Source organism: Carassius gibelio, chromosome A1, assembly GCF_023724105.1.
Source record: "Carassius gibelio isolate Cgi1373 ecotype wild population from Czech Republic chromosome A1, carGib1.2-hapl.c, whole genome shotgun sequence".
Lineage (NCBI taxonomy): Eukaryota > Metazoa > Chordata > Actinopteri > Cypriniformes > Cyprinidae > Carassius > Carassius gibelio.
The window spans coordinates 5953182-5973394 of NC_068371.1; the positions used below are offsets into that span (position 1 = coordinate 5953182).

General features: G+C 40.4%; 1 protein-coding gene and 1 long non-coding RNA gene across 4 annotated transcripts in view; both read right to left on the reverse strand.

Annotated features, from left to right (window-relative positions):
* LOC127984004 (uncharacterized) overlaps positions 1-9200 on the reverse strand; it is a 34488-nt gene extending 25288 nt beyond the window's left edge. Inside the window, exons 1-2 of the mRNA XM_052586489.1 lie at positions 8099-9200; positions 4875-5889 (exon numbers count right to left, since the gene is read on the reverse strand). Of these exons, the coding sequence (XP_052442449.1) occupies positions 4875-5889; positions 8099-9200 (2117 nt within the window). The remainder of the gene's footprint in view (positions 1-4874; positions 5890-8098) is intronic.
* A 5060-nt stretch (positions 9201-14260) lies between these two features.
* On the reverse strand, positions 14261-19915 carry LOC127969110 (uncharacterized). Of its 3 annotated transcripts, none has more exons than XR_008156227.1 (6): positions 19722-19915; positions 17656-17704; positions 17032-17176; positions 16826-16943; positions 16409-16536; positions 14261-15587 (listed from the first exon to the last, which is right to left on the reverse strand). It is a non-coding gene; the product is annotated as an uncharacterized LOC127969110 (long non-coding RNA). The 3 variants fall into 3 exon arrangements; XR_008156222.1 differs by having other exon boundaries at positions 17032-17179; XR_008156231.1 differs by lacking the exon at positions 16826-16943 and having other exon boundaries at positions 17032-17179; positions 19722-19907.
* Positions 19916-20213: the final 298 nt, after the last annotated feature.

Below are 20213 nucleotides of genomic sequence, written 5' to 3' on the forward strand. Positions count from 1 at the left end.
GCTCACTGGATGAAGGATCCAGTCGCAGCTAAGAGAACGTGACTGTTGACTGTTTTAGTGATGGGTCATTCTTGAACGATTCGTTGATTTCGAACAAATCTTTAATATTGCGCATATGCAACATCCAATAGGTTCTGTACGGGAAACAGAAATGATAAGTTCACCAGGTTTGGGTTCGAGTAGTTCGTTCATCATGTGACAGTTTTCAACCTTTTACAGTAGGACATGCCCCCCCCCCCCCCCCAAGTTTGTCTAATTTCACTCGGATACTAACAGGTAAACATTTTAATTATATTCTGCTGAAATTAACAAAATGAAATTACTTGAAAAAGAAAGGCTACAATCATTTTGCCATAAAGAGATTCGAGTCAGTAAAATGATCTGATCTTCCTATCACTATAGTGTTTCGCACTTTAAGCTACGGCATGGTTTTCAGAAGAAATGTAATGCTACTTTTATTTATGCTGCTTCTGTGATGCTTTTGCACCCCTCCCCCCATCCCCTTTTTTGCTTCAAAGATTTGGGTCATAATAAATAATTTGACAAGAGCATGGAACCCAGTCCTATGGGTCTGGAATGGTGAGTAACAACAGAATTTCCATTTTTGAGTGAACTGTTCCTAAAAAAAAAAATAAAAAATAAAACATACATCAGGGTATTCAGAGTCCTGCCTGTTAACCATGGTCCAATGGACTGTCAGGTCTAGAAATGTTTTCCTCTGAAGTTCAAAATAAGAGCTTGTTATCCAAGATAAGAGGCTGAAAAGGTTTTTTTTATTCTTTTTTTACTATTATTATTTTTTTTTGTAATGGTGGAGGATGACCCTTTCATATCCAGTCTGTAAGAAGAAAAATAAGGAGAGAGGAGAAGAAAGCAAACATATTTAGCACTTGAGTCACCTCAAAGTGCAGTTATGAGGCTGAGGACTGTAAGTGGTAAACACACTGATAAAACCATTTCTTCAAAATGCCACCCAGAGGCAGTTTCCATGATCACAGTTTCAGCACTTCATGAGCCATCTTTAAATACAAGCTACGCGCAGTGTGCTGCCCATGAGAGCGAGCGAGACTGGTCTGTGATCTTAAAAGCACCATCCCCACAGTTCTCCAGCAATGATTTTAAAACACCTCATTCAGTCTCAGGGCAAAAGAGCAATAGACCTCAGCTATTGAAGAACCGATCGAAAAAAAAACTGAATTTAGTGTTGTTTCATCAATTTTCATGAAAGATGACAGTGCAGAGCAAGCACTTTCAGTGTGTGGAAGTGATCTTCATTTTGCTTTGGTCACTTGATGTCAAACCCTCAAGAAATTTCATAAACAAAGTGCCTCAAATCTTCCTTGGAGGAGGATGTTTATGAAGCCATTGGTCACATTCAAGTAAGCATTTATGCATGAAAAGTCACAGAGTATCATACTTTCATATTAAATTCCTCTTTTATGGTTATTATTGGGTTCATCAGTCACATTAAATTTTTATTACTATTATTATTATTTTTTTTTATATAAATTCCACATCAGTTGGATTCCTTTGGCTATGAGTTATTTCCTTTTCCACAGAATGAGCCTGATGACAGGAGATAAATAGTCAAAGGAGATCAGCATGCTTTTAGCAGTAACTTGCATTATATTTTCCGCATCTTCACGTGTCATGGGTGAACAGTCCTCATTTGTCATAGAATGACAGGCCCGTAGGCTCCCCAAAGCTAAATGCATTATTAATACTCCTTCCTGCCTGATGGATTCAATGACTGAAAACCGGAGATAAAAGACGCACAGCGATCTTTTCCAAAACACAAGACTTTCTGTCAAGGATGACAGGATGGCAGAGGTCAAAGTGGATCTATGGTTTAAGTTAAAGGATTAGTTCACCCAAAAATCTAAAGTATGTCATTAATAACTCACCCTCATGTCGTTCCGAACCCGTGAGACCTCCGTTCATCTTCGGAACACAGTTTAAGATATTTTAGATTTAGTCCGAGAGCTCTCAGCCCCTCCATTGAAACTGTGTGTACGGTATACTGTCCATGTCCAGAAAGGTAAGAAAAACATCATCAAAGTAGTCCATGTGACATCAGAGGTACAGTTAGAATTTTTTTTCAGTCAGTGTACTGTTTGAGTACATGAATTACTCTGGGATATTGGTTTGTTTGAACTCAGAGGGAGTGTCAGCCACATTAAAAAAGTTAACAGCTTAAGTCATTTGTGGATTAATGCTTATTGGAGATGCGAACCGTTTCAAACTATTCAGTTCGATTAGGTGAACTGGTTCAAGAAGATCCGGTCACATCGAGTGATTTGTTCGCGAACCAGATATCATACACTCCAATGAAATCTCTCACAACAGACACAGAAGAGAAGACAATGCAGAATAAAGTCGTAGTTTTTGCTATTTTGGGACCAAAATGTATTTTCGATGCTTCAAAAAATTCTAACTGACCCTCTGATGTCACATGGACTACTTTGATGATGTTTTTCTTACCTTTCTGGACATGGACAGTAGACCGTTCACACAGTTTCAATGGAGGGGCTGAGAGCTCTCGGACTAAATCTAAAATATCTTAAACTATGTTCCGAAGATAAACGGAGGTCTCACAGGTTTGGAACGACATGAGGGTGAGTTATTAATGGCATAATTGTGATTTTTTTTGGTGAACTAACCTTTTAAGTGGTTCCAATTTTTTTTAAGTGTTTTTATTATATATATATATATACATAATAATTGTATTTTTAAACTCACTGCTACAAAGGCAGAATGTTCTCAGCATTTGAACATGTTGCTATGTGATTTCTTACTGGTGCAAGTCAAAAGAGCCCTTCATGTCCTTGTTCAGACATGCTACAAATTATTATGATTTTTGCCTGCTTTACTCAAATCCATTTTGTTTTATGTAGTCTTAGCAGGAAAAGTCAATTTGTGTATTTATATGACAACCACTGCCTTGCATGGCAAGTGTCTGATGTTCCTGTTAATTTGAAGTCTCTATAAGGCTTGGGTCCCTCCTTTAATGTACATTTCCCTCCCAACCCTTTAAAAAATTCACGAGTTCACACTTACATACAATTGGGAGGGTAAGATTTAATGCGTATTTGGCGTGCTGTCCGGAGGGAGGGCTCCGAGCTCGGAGTTCGGCCCGAACCCAGAGTACTCCCCCCTACCCTATGTAAGTGGTTTAGGATTAGAAGTGTGGAGAAGGGGTGGTGGGGGGATGCTGCGAGACTGTCAAATGAATTGAGGTGAGACTGCTGTATATATACACCTCTTACCATTGATTGCTGAGTGCTCTCCCCCTGTGTTAATTATCTGCTCGTGCTTCTCCCGAACTTTGTTAATAAAACATCATTTCACGAGTTCACACTTACATACAATTGGGAGGGTAAGATTTAATGCGTATTTGGCGTGCTGTCCGGAGGGAGGGCTCCGAGCTCGGAGTTCGGCCCGAACCCAGAGTACTCCCCCAAAAAGCTAAATAGCAGAGGACAGCCGCCGAACTAAAAGACCCCCCAAATGAGTGCCGCGTTTGGCGTGCTGGCGTCTCTAGAAAGGGTCTGAAAGTTTTTTTTTTTTTTTTTTTTTTTTTTTTTTGGACAGAAAGAGAAAAACAGGAAAGAGAGAAAATGAGAGCTTGACCGGGAGATTTTCTCACACTACGTCCGCTGTGAGACCAATGCTCGCTGGACGAAAGAGAAAACGTAAGTGCTCTACCGGAAAAGTTCTCGCTTTGTCCGCTGTGAGACCGAATGCTCGCTGGACAGAAAGAGAAACAGAAAAGAGAAAAATGAGAGCTTGACCGGGAGATTTTCTCACACTGCGTCCGCTTTGAGACCAATGCTCGCTGGACGAAAGAGAAAACGTAAGTGCTTTACCGGAAAAGTTCTCGCTGCGTCTGCTGTGAGACCGAATGCTCGCTGGACAGAAAGAGAAACAGAAAAGAGAGAAAATGAGACCTTGACCGGGAGATTTTCTCACACTGCGTCCGCTTTGAGACCAATGCTCGCTGGACGAAAGAGAAAACGTAAGTGCTCTACCGGAAAAGTTCTCGCTTTGTCCGCTGTGAGACCGAATGCTCGCTGGACAGAAAGAGAAACAGAAAAGAGAGAAAATGAGACCTTGACCGGGAGATTTTCTCACACTGCGTCCGCTTTGAGACCAATGCTCGCTGGACGAAAGAGAAAACGTAAGTGCTCTACCGGAAAAGTTCTCGCTGCGTCCGCTGTGAGACCGAATGCTCGCTGGACAGAAAGAGAAACAGAAAAGAGAGAAAATGAGACCTTGACCGGGAGATTTTCTCACACTGCGTCCGCTTTGAGACCAATGCTCGCTGGACGAAAGAGAAAACGTAAGTGCTCTACCGGAAAAGTTCTCGCTGCGTCCGCTGTGAGACCGAATGCTCGCTGGACAGAAAGAGAAACAGAAAAGAGAGAAAATGAGACCTTGACCGGGAGATTTTCTCACACTGCGTCCGCTTTGAGACCAATGCTCGCTGGACGAAAGAGAAAACGTAAGTGCTCTACCGGAAAAGTTCTCGCTTTGTCCGCTGTGAGACCGAATGCTCGCTGGACAGAAAGAGAAACAGAAAAGAGAGAAAATGAGACCTTGACCGGGAGATTTTCTCACACTGCGTCCGCTTTGAGACCAATGCTCGCTGGACGAAAGAGAAAACGTAAGTGCTCTACCGGAAAAGTTCTCGCTGCGTCCGCTGTGAGACCGAATGCTCGCTGGACAGAAAGAGAAACAGAAAAGAGAGAAAATGAGACCTTGACCGGGAGATTTTCTCACACTGCGTCCGCTTTGAGACCAATGCTCGCTGGGCGAAAGAAAATTTTTTTTTTTTTTTTTTTTTTTTTTTTTCATTCAATGAGGGTTTGGTGAGCTTTTTTAATGTGGAATCGGTAAAGCTATGGAAAGCATCTGAGGACCATCTCCCAAGGGCTTGTATCTGCTGTTGGGAGAGGCCTTTTTGGGCTGCTGAAGTTGCTGCCCCAATACGGAATGAGTGACTTGAAAAATTCTTTACTGGAATGCCTGACTGTTGGAGAACGGCTTTGAGGTGTTTCTGGAACCAAAAACGAGTCACAGGTTTTTTGGATTCGTCTATGAATAGGGGTTCCAGAGGAGATTTGGCCTGAGAGCTTCTCCATTGCGAATATGCCAGAACTGACTGGTATGGTTGGATTGGCGATGGGAGATTAAAAATGTATATGAAATGGCCTTTTTTGGTTTGGTCGGTCTTACTTTGTTTAATCAAATATGAAATTGATTCCCCATCTATTACTGATAAGTCTGAGATGGTGGGGTGGATTTTTGGGTCGAAGTTGGACGTGATGGCGAGTTCCGAACATCTGAGAAAACCAAAAAAGGCTAGGACAAACATAGCGTCAAGTGTGCGAGCGGTACTGATGGGCTGGTAGCCTGTGCGGAGGGCGCGAATGCATTTGGTGAGAATGTCTAACGTTATAGGTTGTCTAGCGTCGGTACGGCTGGGCTGGGATCTTTGAATCCCTTTGATCAGGAGGGAGGTTTGTGAGTTGTTTATCTCGGGGGAAGGAGCGCCGTACATCAATTTATGGAAAAACTGGATGCCGCTCAAGTATCCTTTGATGGACCCGACTTGGAGGCCCTTAATGCTATTAAGGTAGGTAATAAAAGAGGTGACTGAAAGAAGAGAGAAATCAGGGAAAGGCATGTTATAAGAGACGTGGAATGTTTTGAAACATCTCCAAGCCGTTATGTAGGATTGGAGGGTTCTGGGAGAAACTGCTTTGAGGATAGTGTCGAGCGATGCGTCAAGCAGGGGTTTTAACGGGTGGGTTACGGGAATATTAGTTCTGAATAGCGAGGTACTGGAGTTGGGAATTGATCCGCCTCTGGAGCCAGCGTCCTGAATTTCTGAAACAGAAAACGAGACAGGGAGTCAGCGATTTGGTTTTCTGACCCAGGGATATGTTTAGCAGTTATGATAAATTGGTCGCAAGCTGAAATCCAGGTGAGACGCCTTAACAGTGGCATCAGAGCAGGTGAATGGGAACGGCCTTTGTTAATGCAATGCACTGTTGCGTCGTTGTCGCAGTGCACTAAAATGCTACTAGCGGCCCATTCTTTCCCCCACAGGAAAGCAGCTACTACGAGAGGGTAGAGCTCGAATAGAGCTGAGGACTGAGATATGTCCTGGAGCTGCGGTGGCCACGGAGCCGCGAACCAACGACCTTGAAAAAATCCCCCGAAACTGATTGAGGGGGCGGCGTCTGTGTACAGTTGGATATCGGTCGGGGACGAAACCAAGTTGTTATAGAAAAAGGATAGGCCATTCCACTGGTTTAGAAATGTTAACCATAGCCTGAGTTCGTCGCGACATGCTTGATTTATGGAAATAAGTTCCTCTAGTGAGTGAACGGAGGACGCGAGTGAGAGGAGATGCGATATAAAGGGGCGGCCCTGCGGAATGATGCGCATTGCGAAATTTAAATGTCCAAGTAGGGATAGGAGTTCGCGTTTTGAACAATTTGATTTTTTAAGGAAAGCAGAGGAGATGAGAATTATTCGGTCAATTTTCTCTTTGGGCAGGGATGCTTGGAATTTGTCTGAATCTAAATTAATTCCTAGGAACTCGATTGATGTAGCAGGGCCCATGGTTTTTTCTTCTGCGATGGGAATTCCTAGCTCAGAAAAAACGTTTTGGACTGTGAGCATGTGCGCGGCTGGGATGGCATTGGGAGGCGAGACTATTAAAAAATCGTCTAGCAAGTGAATGAGGTGGGGAATGGCGTAGTTGTTCGCCAAAATCCAGCAGACGGCTTCTGATAGCATGTCGAAAATTTTTGGGCTGCTTTTGCATCCGAAAGTTAGACGTACTGCGAAGTAATATTTCCCGAGCCAGCAAACTCCAAATAGATGCCATGAATCTGGATGTATAGGCATTACTTTGAAAGCAGATGTAATGTCAATTTTTGCAAGCCAAGCACCCCGACCTACGATTTTGATTAAGTCGATAGCCTGATCTATGTCGTGGTATTTCAATGAAAATTCATCGAGAGGGATCAAGCTGTTTATGCTTGGGAACGGGGAATTGTGCGGGGCTGACAGGTCGATTATTAGGCGTTTTTTACCCGAGAATTTCCTTGTAGCCACTCCAATGGGGCTAATACGAAACAGATCAAATGGAGGATTGTCAAACGGACCGATCATGAAGCCTGACTCAACTTCTCTTTTGATCAGTTTGTTTACGACTTCAGGTTCTATGAGGGCAGATTGAAGATTATTACATGTGATGTTTTGGGAGAGTGGGCACTCTACGCCGGGTTTAAAGCCATTTTTTAGGCCTGATAGCAGATAATGAGTAAATTCGGCATCTGGATGATGAGCTAGTTCGAAGTGCATGCGCGAAATATTTACAGGAGTCGCCAAATAATTTTTTGATTTTTTATTCACAGATTTGTAAACTGGACATACAATGCGGGCATGAGCACCGCCACAGAAATTACAGATGTGCATAAACCGGCAGCGCGCTCGGTGACATTTACCCTTGTTAAAATGGTTACAGGGCTGTCGGCTTTCGTCGAAGGGAGAATCCTGGTTTGCGTGGGTGGTTGCTGCCCGAGGCACGTAGCTGGTGGATTTAGCGGTGTTTGTTCCCTCGTAGGGAAGAGTCGAAGGGTTAACCTGCGGGCACGATGCGGTTGCGTGCGTAACTGACCTGCAAACTGCGCAAGTGATTTTTTGCAGCCTAAAAACACTCTGCTGTGGAGATCGGAGTCGAGTGCGCCCCAGTATGCGCTTTGATTCCACTGTGCGACTCGCACTGCACTTTTTGCTGAAAATAGTTTATGGTACGTGTAGAAATGCCCACCCCCATAGGACAGCGCGAGCTCAGCTATGATTGCTTGATAATCGTTCAGTTCGCGCCGCCTGTGGGGGAAAGCTGAACAGATGATTTCAGTGAAACGGGAAAAAGCAATTGCAAACTCAGGAAATGAAAGAACGCGAGATGAGTGTGTGTTTGTATTTTTTAGGGTAACTGAAAAATCACCGCAATCTATACGGCGGTCTGGTTCCGCTGCGGGGAGTAGAGGGAGAAGAGAGGAAAGATCTATGTCCGCACCTGATAAGATCTGTGCTCGGATGCTTTGGGATACCGGTGGTGGTTCCATGACGACTGCGTTGGATGGCACGGGCATCGGAGTCGCTGTGAAGAGAGAATAAGGTGATTTATTTTGTATGAGAGAGCTAGGAAGGGTATGATCCGGGGCTGCGAATGTCGGCGGCGGCCTCACGCTTAGATGACCTGCTGTGGTTTGAAAAGGAAAGTTAGTTGGAGGGTATGACGAACAGGGAGCATAATAATTTGAAGCGTGGGCTTGAACTGCAAGCGGAGGCGGGCCTGCGCTTGTTTGAGCTACTGGAGCCGCAGGCCACTGGAAGTGGGCGGGGTTATAACCTGGTGGGTAGAATTGTTGGTATCCTTGGGTCTGTGCTGGTAGCAGCGATGGCCTCGCGCTAGTGTCTCCAACGGGGGCTGTAGGCCACTGAAAAGAAAAAGGGTTATGTATAGCAGGATTATGAAACTGAGTGGCTGTGGGGGGGCTGCTGGGCCTGGCTGCATGCGGCACTGTGGCAGCAGAAACCGTGGTGGAGGGCTGGGCCTCATCGGGAGGTGGGTGTGGACCTGCCATGGCGGAATCTGGGGCGCGGCCTAGGCTCGCTGAAGACCGGTTTCTGCGGCTCGATGGGCGAAGCGAGCCGGATCCTGTGCGGGAACACGACGGTGGTAGCTGGGCAGGCGAATTTTGGGCCCTGCGGGCTTTGCTCTGCCTGTGGGTCGTTTTTGGAGTCGACTGTAGGGAAACGTACAGATCATACAGCTCCGCTTTGTTCATTTTTCGCGAAGCCTGTATGTCTGAGTTGCCGAGCGCTTCCCTCAATCCAGCTACGGTCCACTTCCCGATAGGTGGGATCGTCGGGACGGCCGAGCGGTAGGAGGAGGCCGGGGAAGAAGGTGGAAGCCTTGCCGGGGGCGGTGAAGACTGGCCTCGACGTCTTGGTGAGCGTAGGGCTGTTCGGGCCGGTGTGCGGCCGCGTGAAGAAGCCTGGGGCTCAGGTGCGACGTCCGGCGTTGGAGGGATGGTCGTTGGACCGGCGGAATGTGAACGTGCATCCTTGGTGGTGTTTCCGTTCTCATCAGATGAAGAGCTCGATTGTGACATAATGGCAGAGCTGGAACCAAAAGCTACTAACTGCTGCGAGACTGTCAAATGAATTGAGGTGAGACTGCTGTATATATACACCTCTTACCATTGATTGCTGAGTGCTCTCCACCTGTGTTAATTATCTGCTCGTGCTTCTCCCGAACTTTGTTAATAAAACATCATTTAATTGCACAAATTCTTATTAACACTGGAAAAAAATGTTTTAGGGTTTATTGGAATAGTATTTGTTTGTGAAACTGCACAATTTATAATAACATTTATGCTAATGTTTCACAGACGATGAGCTAAGACAATAAACTGGGTGTGTTTTGGGATTGCATTTCCTCCGTTTTACTGGGAACTCAAAACTTATTTTACTCATTCTGCAGTGAAGCTCCTTGCAGCCTGCCTATTCAAATTCAATTAAAGCTAGAATTACTCAAAATAATCACAACTGGCAAAACCTCTCTGGTGTTTGATTTATTTAGCTTGATTCTAAGTGGATTTCCAATTTCTGCCGTAACTGTTCATTGGTTTACTGTTTTCCGTAAAGGTGTCATAGAATGCATTGGCACAATATTTTAAATTGTTCTCTGATGTTTCCAGAGTGTGTATCCAAAATTTTATCTCAAAATACCCCACAGATAATATTTTATAGCTTCTTGAAATTGCCACTTTAAGGGTATGAGCCAAAACACTCTGTTTATGTGTATGTTACCTTTAAATGAAAATATGCTGATGCTCTGTCATTCTTTTAGTTTTGCCAAGTCTGTGGTTTTCCCACAGAATTGTGCTACTTTAACACTGTCCCCGGGTTTCTTTTCATGTCTGCGGGAGGGTTTTATTGCCTCCCTTGAAGCTTCAAGAGCTCATGCTTGTGGTGTTATGGTGACCGTGTTACTGACCTCACACATCGCTTCCAAACGCAATTTTTAACTACCACATTCCTATTCACGATCATTCTGGTAGCACGTGAAGGCAGCATTAGTGAACACAGGCAGATACAATGGCAGCTTTAGCAACATTAGCCTTACAGAAAGCCAAAAAGCTCTTTTGGAAAATAAAATTTGATGCGTGATGCTTACTTTGTCTGGAGTCCGGACATTTGAACATGAATCGTTATCGGTATCGATCCCTCTTTCAGAAGCAATCTTTGCACAACTCCAGCACTAAACTGAACCTCGATTGTGAGGCAGTGGAGTCCAGTGTAAAATATTAGCACAAGGCGTAGGACTTTGTGTGTGTGTGTGTGTGTGTGTGTGTGTGTGTGGGACAGTTCCTTCGAAAATAAAATGTAACCACCGTGTCCTCAGTGTTCTATGGAGACTCTGTGTTCGTTGGTGCATCCCAACACACAACACTTTTAACTGCTCTTTGGTGCTGACATTGTGTCTCCAGCGGCAACAGCTAGAGAACAGTAATGGCGATCCACAGATTCTCACTCTCTGTATATGGTAATAGGGAAGAGAGCATCACAAATGGCCAAGACTTTCACCATCTATGTCGTCATAGTCTGGAACTGTGTGGAGAGACTGTTTATGATTTTTTGGGATTATAAAACAATAAGTGAGTGGAGTTTTACCATTATAAGCTGATTGTTTTTACACACTGCGGCCAGACAACTGTGTTCAAACACCTTATAAAAGTGATTTTTGCATTCTATGGCACCTTTAGAAATAAAAAGTCTGCATTCCAGAGCAGCTGTCATTGGCATATTTTACATCCTGCTGGTATGTGAAAGAAGCTAATGAAAATATGCAAGCTGTATTCATTGTTGTTGCTTAGCAAACACATGACACTCAAATTAGACATATTTGCTTTATTCAAGGTAGAAAAACACACAAAAACCACTAAAACCCCTTTCAATTACACAAAATTGAGAGAAAAGATAAATGATTGCATTTGTGTGTAATGCATTGCTTATATGGAAAGGTACATTCAATGATTGTTTACTTATTAAGCTTAAGGAATTAACTTATTATTATTTTTTTTTTCATATTAAAAAGTTTGAAACATAAAGAAACTAATGGGGCTTTTAGGGTAAAAATACAAAATACAAAATAAATACATGAATGAATGCAAGATTAAAGCATATCGAAGCTGCCATTTTAAAATCATGTGACTGCAACTACTTCTCTCTTTATCTCGGCATGGACAATAAATTATAAATGGCTGAGAGTGAATAGAACATTTTTGAATAAGTAATTACTTCACAACCATTAAAAAAGTACATTCTATATAGTATGAATGTGCGTTGCATGAATGAAATCAGAACGTGTGCATTGTACAGTAAATGTCATGTTATATCAGCATCAGTTATGCTATAAAATGGGATAAAATAATCTCTGCACAAGTAGTAGGTCATCTGGGTACTTTTTAGCTACTGTTTCATGAATACTGTGAAAAATCTTTTCACATACTGTTTTTTGCCTACTATAGTAGGTATGTACGTGAGTAAATGTACAGAGATGAAGAGTAAACCAAAAAAAGAGACAATAATATGTAGGCTATTAATAATGCTGAAAAGAGAACAGAAAAAAATAAACAGAAGGATTTACAGTAAATTATTGTAAATAGTTGAAAGAATTGGGAAAGTCAAAGGACAATATACAAAACCTTTTTAAGACCAAAACTTATTTATAGACATTATGGAGCTTTGCCCCTTTTCAACACTGGGCTTGTTGTATTCTGTCTTCCGGTTTGTATTTCCACAGCATGATTTATTCCGCTCCTTTTACAATTTTCCCAGTCCACTGACATTTGTTATGACATCCGCTTCAAACATTACAATGCACACAATCACTTTCATTAACTCTACAATAAGTAAATCAATTTCAACAGCTAATTACTCTTTGACAGCAATATCATAGAAATATACAGCAAAATCGGAAGTTCAAAGACAACATTATAAAGATGGCTGCACATTATTTGTCAGAATAATAATAAAAAAGAATCATGCTGCATTTTAAGTTTTTTTTTTTGTAGTTGGAAAGAGTCATGCAAAGAAAGAAACAGAGAAGAATACGTTCAGAAATATTCTGTATAAGAGTATCAAGACGGCTGCGGTATCAACCAGTGCAAAAAAAATAAAAATAAATAACATAACATTTAAAAAATAAATAATAATAAACTAAACATTTTGGTAGTCTTAAAAGGTTATTTCACACAAAAATGAAAACAATTGTCCATGTTTTACTCACCCTCGAAGCATCCTAGATGTGACTTTCTTCTTTCAGACGAATCCAATGGAAATTATATAAAAAACGTCCTTGCCCTTCTAAGCCTTTCAGTGGGGTTAGCGGGTGTTTGTTGTCAACAGTTCAGAAGTTCATGAAATAAAGTGCGCGCATCTGTAATAAAACGTCTCTTTCACAGCTCCATGTGGTGAATAAAGGCCTCCGTAATGAATCCATGTGTTTTTATAAGATAAATATCCAGATTTCAAACGTTATAAACACATTTTTCTCACTTCTGGTGACTGTTGGGACATGGAAGACGTGCAGGCGGAAGACGGAAGACATCAGCATTGCATGGTTAGCGACAAGCACAAGATATAACAAAAACAAAACACTGGTCACAAATTAGAAGCACAAAACGAGGATTTCGATATATGGCAAGTGGAGAGTGGTTTTCCTTTGCTAAAGTAAGGAAACTTTGTTTCCTTTTCTCCTACATTTCTCCTAAATGGATCGCTACAGGGGGGATTTATTCACCCCCCCCAGAGTCGTTTGAGTCGTTGATACAATCTTCTGAAAATCTGACAAAATCCAACTGTGTTGCATGCACTGCATGCACAAATAATGTTAGTATACAGAAAATTAATGTTACAGTGATTTTGGGCAGCTCATGCCGCATCCATCAGTGTGGGTGGGAAAACAACCCAAGACATGAGCCTTTTCCTTTGTTTCTTTGAGATGGGGTCAAAATCGATGTTCTCGCAAAACTTTTTGTACCTTCCTATTGAATCAGACACAGCGGATGAAGGCAGTGGCAGTGGAGATCGATCAGTCTGAGTCAGTACAGGTAACAAACTTTCCCATCTGCAGAGAAAAGCCTCTCTGAAATGAACTCATGAATGAGAGTAGGTGTCAATTAGCACGTTAAATTCTCAGTTATGCACATCTCCAAATTTAGCAAGGTTTGAACCCGTGTGAAATTCATTTCATGCATGAATGACAAACAACTCTACTTTTCACAAGCTGTTAGATGCTAATGTCTGCCTTGTGGATTTACAGCGGATTTAATACAGTAGTGAATAGCATATAAGTCTGAGTTTCTATTCAGCTTCAGGGGAAACGCATATATATATATATATATATATATATATATATATATATATATATATATATATATATATATATATATATATAATTTTATTTATGTGTTTTTTTTTGTCTTTATCAGATAATGAAGAGAGACAGCAAAATTGATGCGAAGGACTATGGGTTTGGGATATAATGCAGACCAGATCTGAACCAGCACCTATGTAACCATATCTGACAGCAGAGGGTAAAGACTTATTTTCTGGGTGCACGAAATGCCTTCAGTGATATCTGGCCTTTATAACATGACCTGGTAGATCTAAATGTCACTGTCTAACTGAGTGAATTCTGTACACTCTACTCAGTCAGGTTTAGGTTTATTGGTATCGCGCTTTTCACAAAACACATCATTTACACAACTTAAAAGACTCTTATACTATATTATGATCTTTTGTTAAAAAAATAATAATTATCAGTGTTATTAATATTATTCATGTTATATGTTAGGGGAAAACAACACACTCTAAAAAACACTGGGTTAAAAACAACCCAAATTGGGTTGTTTTTAACACAACTGCTGGGTAAATATAGGACAGAACCCATATGGGGTTAAACTAACCCAAGAAGTTGGGTTATTAATTTTAACCCAGCAAATGGGTTGTTTTTTCTACCCAAAAATTGGTTATTTTTACAAAAATAATGGGTTAATTTGATTTCATAAATGGGTTATATTTTCAAAGGAATTTTTATTCCTTTTAACATTAAATATACCACATAATAAACAAACAGGACAACACTGTATTATCTTTATTTTTCTTTCAGCATATTACACTTTGTAATTACACTTTACCTCAACCAAAAATTCAAGAGATCATACAAAACTAAAAAAATAAAATTCCATTTATAAACAGTATTTAAAACAATTTCTTTCATTTTTATGGTTTGCCTCTGTAACTTTTCTAAACTGTAAATGTTTAGAAAAAAACATTTGAATTCATAAACTCCAAAAGAACCACAAGGTTTAGTAATGCATTTAAAAAATTATTCATATTATTTTTAATCCATATGCTCATGAAATTCATGAACTCCAAAAAATCTCAAGGTTTTTTTTTAAATATACAAATAAATACTTATTTTTAAATAATCCATATGCACATGAAATTAAAACTAAAATACTTTACCTCAAGAACTGTTTGTTACAAAGCACATTTGTTTTAAGTCTACATTATGGACCTGTTGTTTTAAGTCTACAAAATGAACACAAAAATAAATCTATGAAATACAACGTATTGGCAGTAAAAGATTTCTACATAAAAATGTAATTGATAATCAGTACGCATAAAGTAATACTCTTCCTCAAGCAATAAAACAGTTGTTTATAAAAAAAAAAAAAAAAACAGAACAAAAATCTCATGTGCAAATAAAACTTAAACTAAAATGCTACCTCGTGTTCTTGAACCACTGTTTGTTCAAAGAACCTCTTATAATCTACTTGCAAGAATGTAGTGCCCAGTGCAAAAATTTCACTGTTGGGGATTCACTTCCCTCCAACTCAAAAATATTATGAATAAACTCCCTAATATAGAAACAATGTTTCGGTTAGTTTACATCAAAAACATAAAAGGATTTGAAACATACATTTACTGTCCCAATGAAGTGAAGTGAAAGTGATGTGACATTCAGCCAAGTATGGTGACCCATACTCAGAATCCACGCTCTGCATTTAACCCATCCGAAGTGCACACACACAGTGAACACACACACACACACTGTGAACACACACCCGGAGCAGTGGGCAGCCATTTATGCTGCGGCACCCGGGGAGCAGTTGGGGGTTCGATGCCTTGCTCAAGGGCACCTAAGTCGTGGTATTGAGGATGGAAGAGAGCACTATACATTCACTCCTCTCACCTACAATTCCTGTCGGCCCGAAACTCGAACACACAACCCTTAAATTGCGAGTCCAACTCTCTAGCCATTAGGCCATGACTTCCCCTTAAACAATAGTTCTTTGTTCCAAAGCTTCTCCTGCGAGGATGACAAATGCCCGCGACGCAATGTGTCCATTTTCAAGTTACAGGACATATGGGTAAGGTCTTGATGCTTCAGCCTGCTGGAGGTACTCCACCATATTTGTTCCAACCTAAAGGACAGATAATGCAAATGAATAAAGGTGTAACAGAATGGGAGTGTCAGTGGTGTGGGTATGGGTGGTGGGTTGGGGATTCATTCGAAACTGTTTATTCAATCAAGCAGTCTTTAGAAACAGTAGGTTTTGTATAGCCAGAGCTTTGGATGAGGCAAAATACCTGAAAATTATTACAGCTTGATCTGGCCCACTTTGACAGAGCCACTGACAGGGATGCAAAGCAAGTCAAAAGAGTTTTGGTAACACTTGAAATACTTTAATTTTACTTTAATTTCTACATTTAATATTCTGCCCTACAAAAGCAAAAGACCTTAACTTGCTAGAGTGTGAAACTGAAAAAAAAAAAAATACTTTTTTTTATCTGTCTAGTAAAATTAATTATAGCTAGGACACTAGAAATTTGCCAGTAAGATGTTTTAGTAATGAAAATTATCTACAGAAAAAAAAATTGTGAGCTCAGACTTATTTATCCAAGATACATTATAAATTAAATTACAAAGTTCTTATGGAGCATATCTTGTCAACATGTTACTATATATAAGACTGGAATAACGATGTTGGACATTCAGCTTTGATCACAAAAAAAAAAATGTTCTTAATATATTCAAATAGCAAATATTAATTTATTGTAACAATATTTCACAACATTACTATTTTTGCTGTATTTGGATCAAATAAATAGCTTTGTAAGCAGAAGAGACTTAATTTAAAAACATTTAAAAAATCATACCGATCCCAAACTTTTGAATGGTAGTGTATTCAACCTGGTGAAGTCATTAAATGATTGAAGTAAATTTCTGTAAAGTCGTACTTACAGGCTGAATGTCAATGAAAGCTTTTTTGCTTTCATCAATGCTGGGTCGGACTGTTTTTCTGCCAATTTTGTAGGGTGGAGGTAGAAGCAAAACAGGTAATAGCTTTAGTGCAAGATTTCCCTTTGCATCTGTAGGAAAATAATATTACATTCATCAACACTAGTAAAAACAGTAGCGAGTTGTCATTGAGAATATAAGGCCAGATTTACTAAAAAGGTCAAATTAGCGTGAGTCCAAAATCCCATAAAAGTGTAGACTGAAGTGTAAAGTTGTGCTGTTGATCCACTGACAATATGCAAATAAAAAAAAAACAGATTTTTTCATCACTGCATTTCTATATTAATCCTGACAGTACTATGGTGCAAGCTATTAGTAAATCTGGCCCATAATATCAAAATATTGTAGAAACATTTTAACCTTCTGTCATTTCTTCAGCTGTACACTCACAAAAAGCAAGATCCTGTCAGTATACCAGCCATTTTTCAAACAGTTTTGGGGCTTCATCTTAATGTAAAATGTGAAAGTCCTGTGCAATCTAAAAGCAAAAATAACAAAAAAAACTTCTCAAAAAAGACTTAATATAACTCATGTTACCATATGGCAAAGACATTATGTTAACATACCATGCCTGAGGTAGTTAGCCGAGGAAACTCATGGAGGACCTCAAACATATTTTTCAGATGTACTGTTCCACCTGGCTGATGGGCTGTGTGTTGTTTCTCAGCCATTGTTTAATTTCCTCAGCTCTCTCTTCAGATACGGTTGATTCTACTGGACAAAGAAATAGCAATGCTGTTAATCAAATAGAGGCTTATGAACATTTTTTACATGTAAAAGGATTAGTTTCCATAAAAACAGAAATACTCTTCAGAGCTTTTCAACACTTTAACTAGTAAATCCTGGATGTTTCTAAACTCCATGCAAACTGATTCCTGAATTATACTGCTTAACATTTCACTTTGCTCATAATTTGCTCACAAGTCGTTCCAAACCAGTAAGACCTCCGTTCATCTTCGGAAGACAGTTTCACGGTCTCACGGGTTTGGAACAACACGAGGGTGACTTATTAATGACATAATTTTGATTATTGGGTGAAGTAACGTTAACCCTTTAACTAAACGGGTATAACCACAATAACGTTACCGGATCTTTTTAATAATAGTAACAGCTGTTTTTTATGGTTTATGGTAATTTTATTATGATCAATGTATGGCAATCATTCAAATTAGATGAGATAAAAGTGTCACCTCCAGCTAAAGGCTGTGGATTTGCCACCACGGACAGTCAAGAGCAGGTCTGAGGGGAAAAAACAATATATTTTAGTCCAAGATTAATTGACACTTACCTGGATTTCAAATAATAATACATTTATTAAATGAATAAATGATTAGAAATGTATTTTTATTGTGAAAAAAAAACCCTGAAACGCATCAGACAGAAAAAAAATAGGTAACGTTATCTCTGGTGCTCGCAAATGCAGGATGCTTTATGATCTATCATATAACGTTAAGTGATATTTTAAAATCAGAATGGGACATTTTTGCCAATCGGTAACGATTCAATGATAAAAAGACCAATACAAACCTTTATTTCACCAGAAAAAAAGGCTGAAGTCAGTTTGTTTTTAAAATATTTTCTCCTGTAACGATCCAAAATATGCCCGCGACAGATGACCCAAAAATTGGGTTGTTTTGACTTAGCACTGCATGCAGTAAGATGGGGGATGGGCAAGTCAAGGAATGCACGTTTACATCACATCAGAATCAGAATCAGAATCAGAATGAGCTTTATTGCCAGGTATGTTTACACATACGAGGAATTTGTTTTCGTGACAGAAGCTCCGCAGTACAACAGAATGACAGCGACAGAACATAAAACACATAATAAAAGAATAAAAAATACAAATATGTAGACAGTGAATGACAATATACAATGACAATTGTAGGCAGGTATGTTACAAAGTGAAGTTATGTATGTACATATATATTGTGTGCAAAATTTAAGTGTATACTAAGTATGTGTGTTAGATAAATAAAGTGTGTGTGTATATAAATATAAAGTGTAGTGTGTTCGCCGTTATTATCAGCTGTTCATAAGATGGATTGCCTGAGGGAAGAAACTGGTCCTGTGTCTGGTCGTTCTAGTGCTCAGTGCTCTGTAGCGTCGACCAGATGGCAACAGTTCAAAGAGGGAGTGTGCTGGATGTGAGGGGTCCAGAGTGATTTTGACAGCCCTTTTTCTCACTCTGGATAAGTACAGTTCTTGAATAGAAGGGAGGGTTGAACCGATGATTCGCTCAGCAGTCCGGACTACTCTCTGTAGTCTTCTGAGGTCAGATTTAGAAGCTGAGCTGAACCAGACAGTTACTGAAGTGCAGAGGATGGATTCAATGATGGTGGAGTAGAACTGTTTCAGCAGCTCCTGTGGCAGGTTAAACTTCCTCAGCTGGCGAAGGAAGTACAACCTCTGCTGGGCCTTTTTTACGATGGAGTCAATGTGAATGTCCCACTTCAGGTCCTGAGAGATGGTGGTTCCCAGGAACCTGAATGACTCCACTGCAGTCACAGGGCTGTTCATGATGGTGAGTGGGGAAAGTGCAGGGGGGTTTCTCCTGAAGTCCACGATCATCTCCACTGTTTTGAGGGTGTTAAGCTCCAGGTTGTTGAGACTGCACCAGACAGCCAGCTCTTTTACCTCCTGTCTGTAAGCAGACTCGTCACCGTCCTGAATGAGGCCGATGAGTGTGGTGTCATCTGCAAACTTCAGGAGCTTGACAGAGGGGTCCTTAGATGTGCAATCATTAGTGTACAGGGAGAAGAGCAGTGGGGAGAGAACGCAGCCCTGGGGAGCTCCGGTGCTGATTGTACGGGTGCTGGATGTGTATTTTCCCAGCCTCACTAGCTGCTGCCTGTCTGTCAGGAAGCTGTTGATCCACTGACAGATGGAGGTGGGCACGGAGAGCTGATTTAGTTGATCAAAGAGCTGATCAATGCCACATTGATCTCGTGGCATTGAAATTAATTGACTTAATGGACTTTGAAGTAAATTATGTCATTAAACAGTTAAGAAGAAACGTAAGACTTTGACAAAAGGGTCGTTTAACACATAAAAACTGAAGAAAACGTATTTACTATCCAGCAGGCATTACCAGCAAACCAAAACGAGCGAATCTGGCGGTGCATTTAATGTCATGTAAACGTGACTGTTGTCGCACATTTCTTTGCCTTTTTATCGCTCGTTCGCTCATTATTATGTTATGTGTGTAAATATGTTTAAAAATACATGTCAAATGTATAAATATATTGATACGAACCTTATTTCTCCAAATATTACAGCGTGTGTGTGGCATCCACCTCCACCTCGAATTCAGTCAGCCCGCGCTGCGCTGATCCTGCGCGGAGTTGATTTGACCCAATGAGCTGGGTTATTGCGTCCGAGTGGGGGAGGGGGTGCATTGATTCAGCTCTCAGTGAAAACGACCCAGGAAATAACCCAGCGGTTGGGTTACATAGAACTACCCAAAAACTACCCAAGACTGAGAAAATAACCCAAAAAATTTACCCAAATGGCTCAACCCAGCACTTGGGTAGAAAAAATAACCCAGGATTTTTTAGTGTGCAGTTAAGTACTTTAGATCAAGCTTCTATTGCTTGTTCCCTCTACACAAACCAACCTGACCCTAATTCATGGAAGTGGTACCATACTTTAGGTTTAAAACAATTCAGGTTTGGCCAATGGTATATCACAAGGAAGTAAGCTATAGTTATTATACTGTGTGAACAAATCTTAAATAAAGACTTTAAAT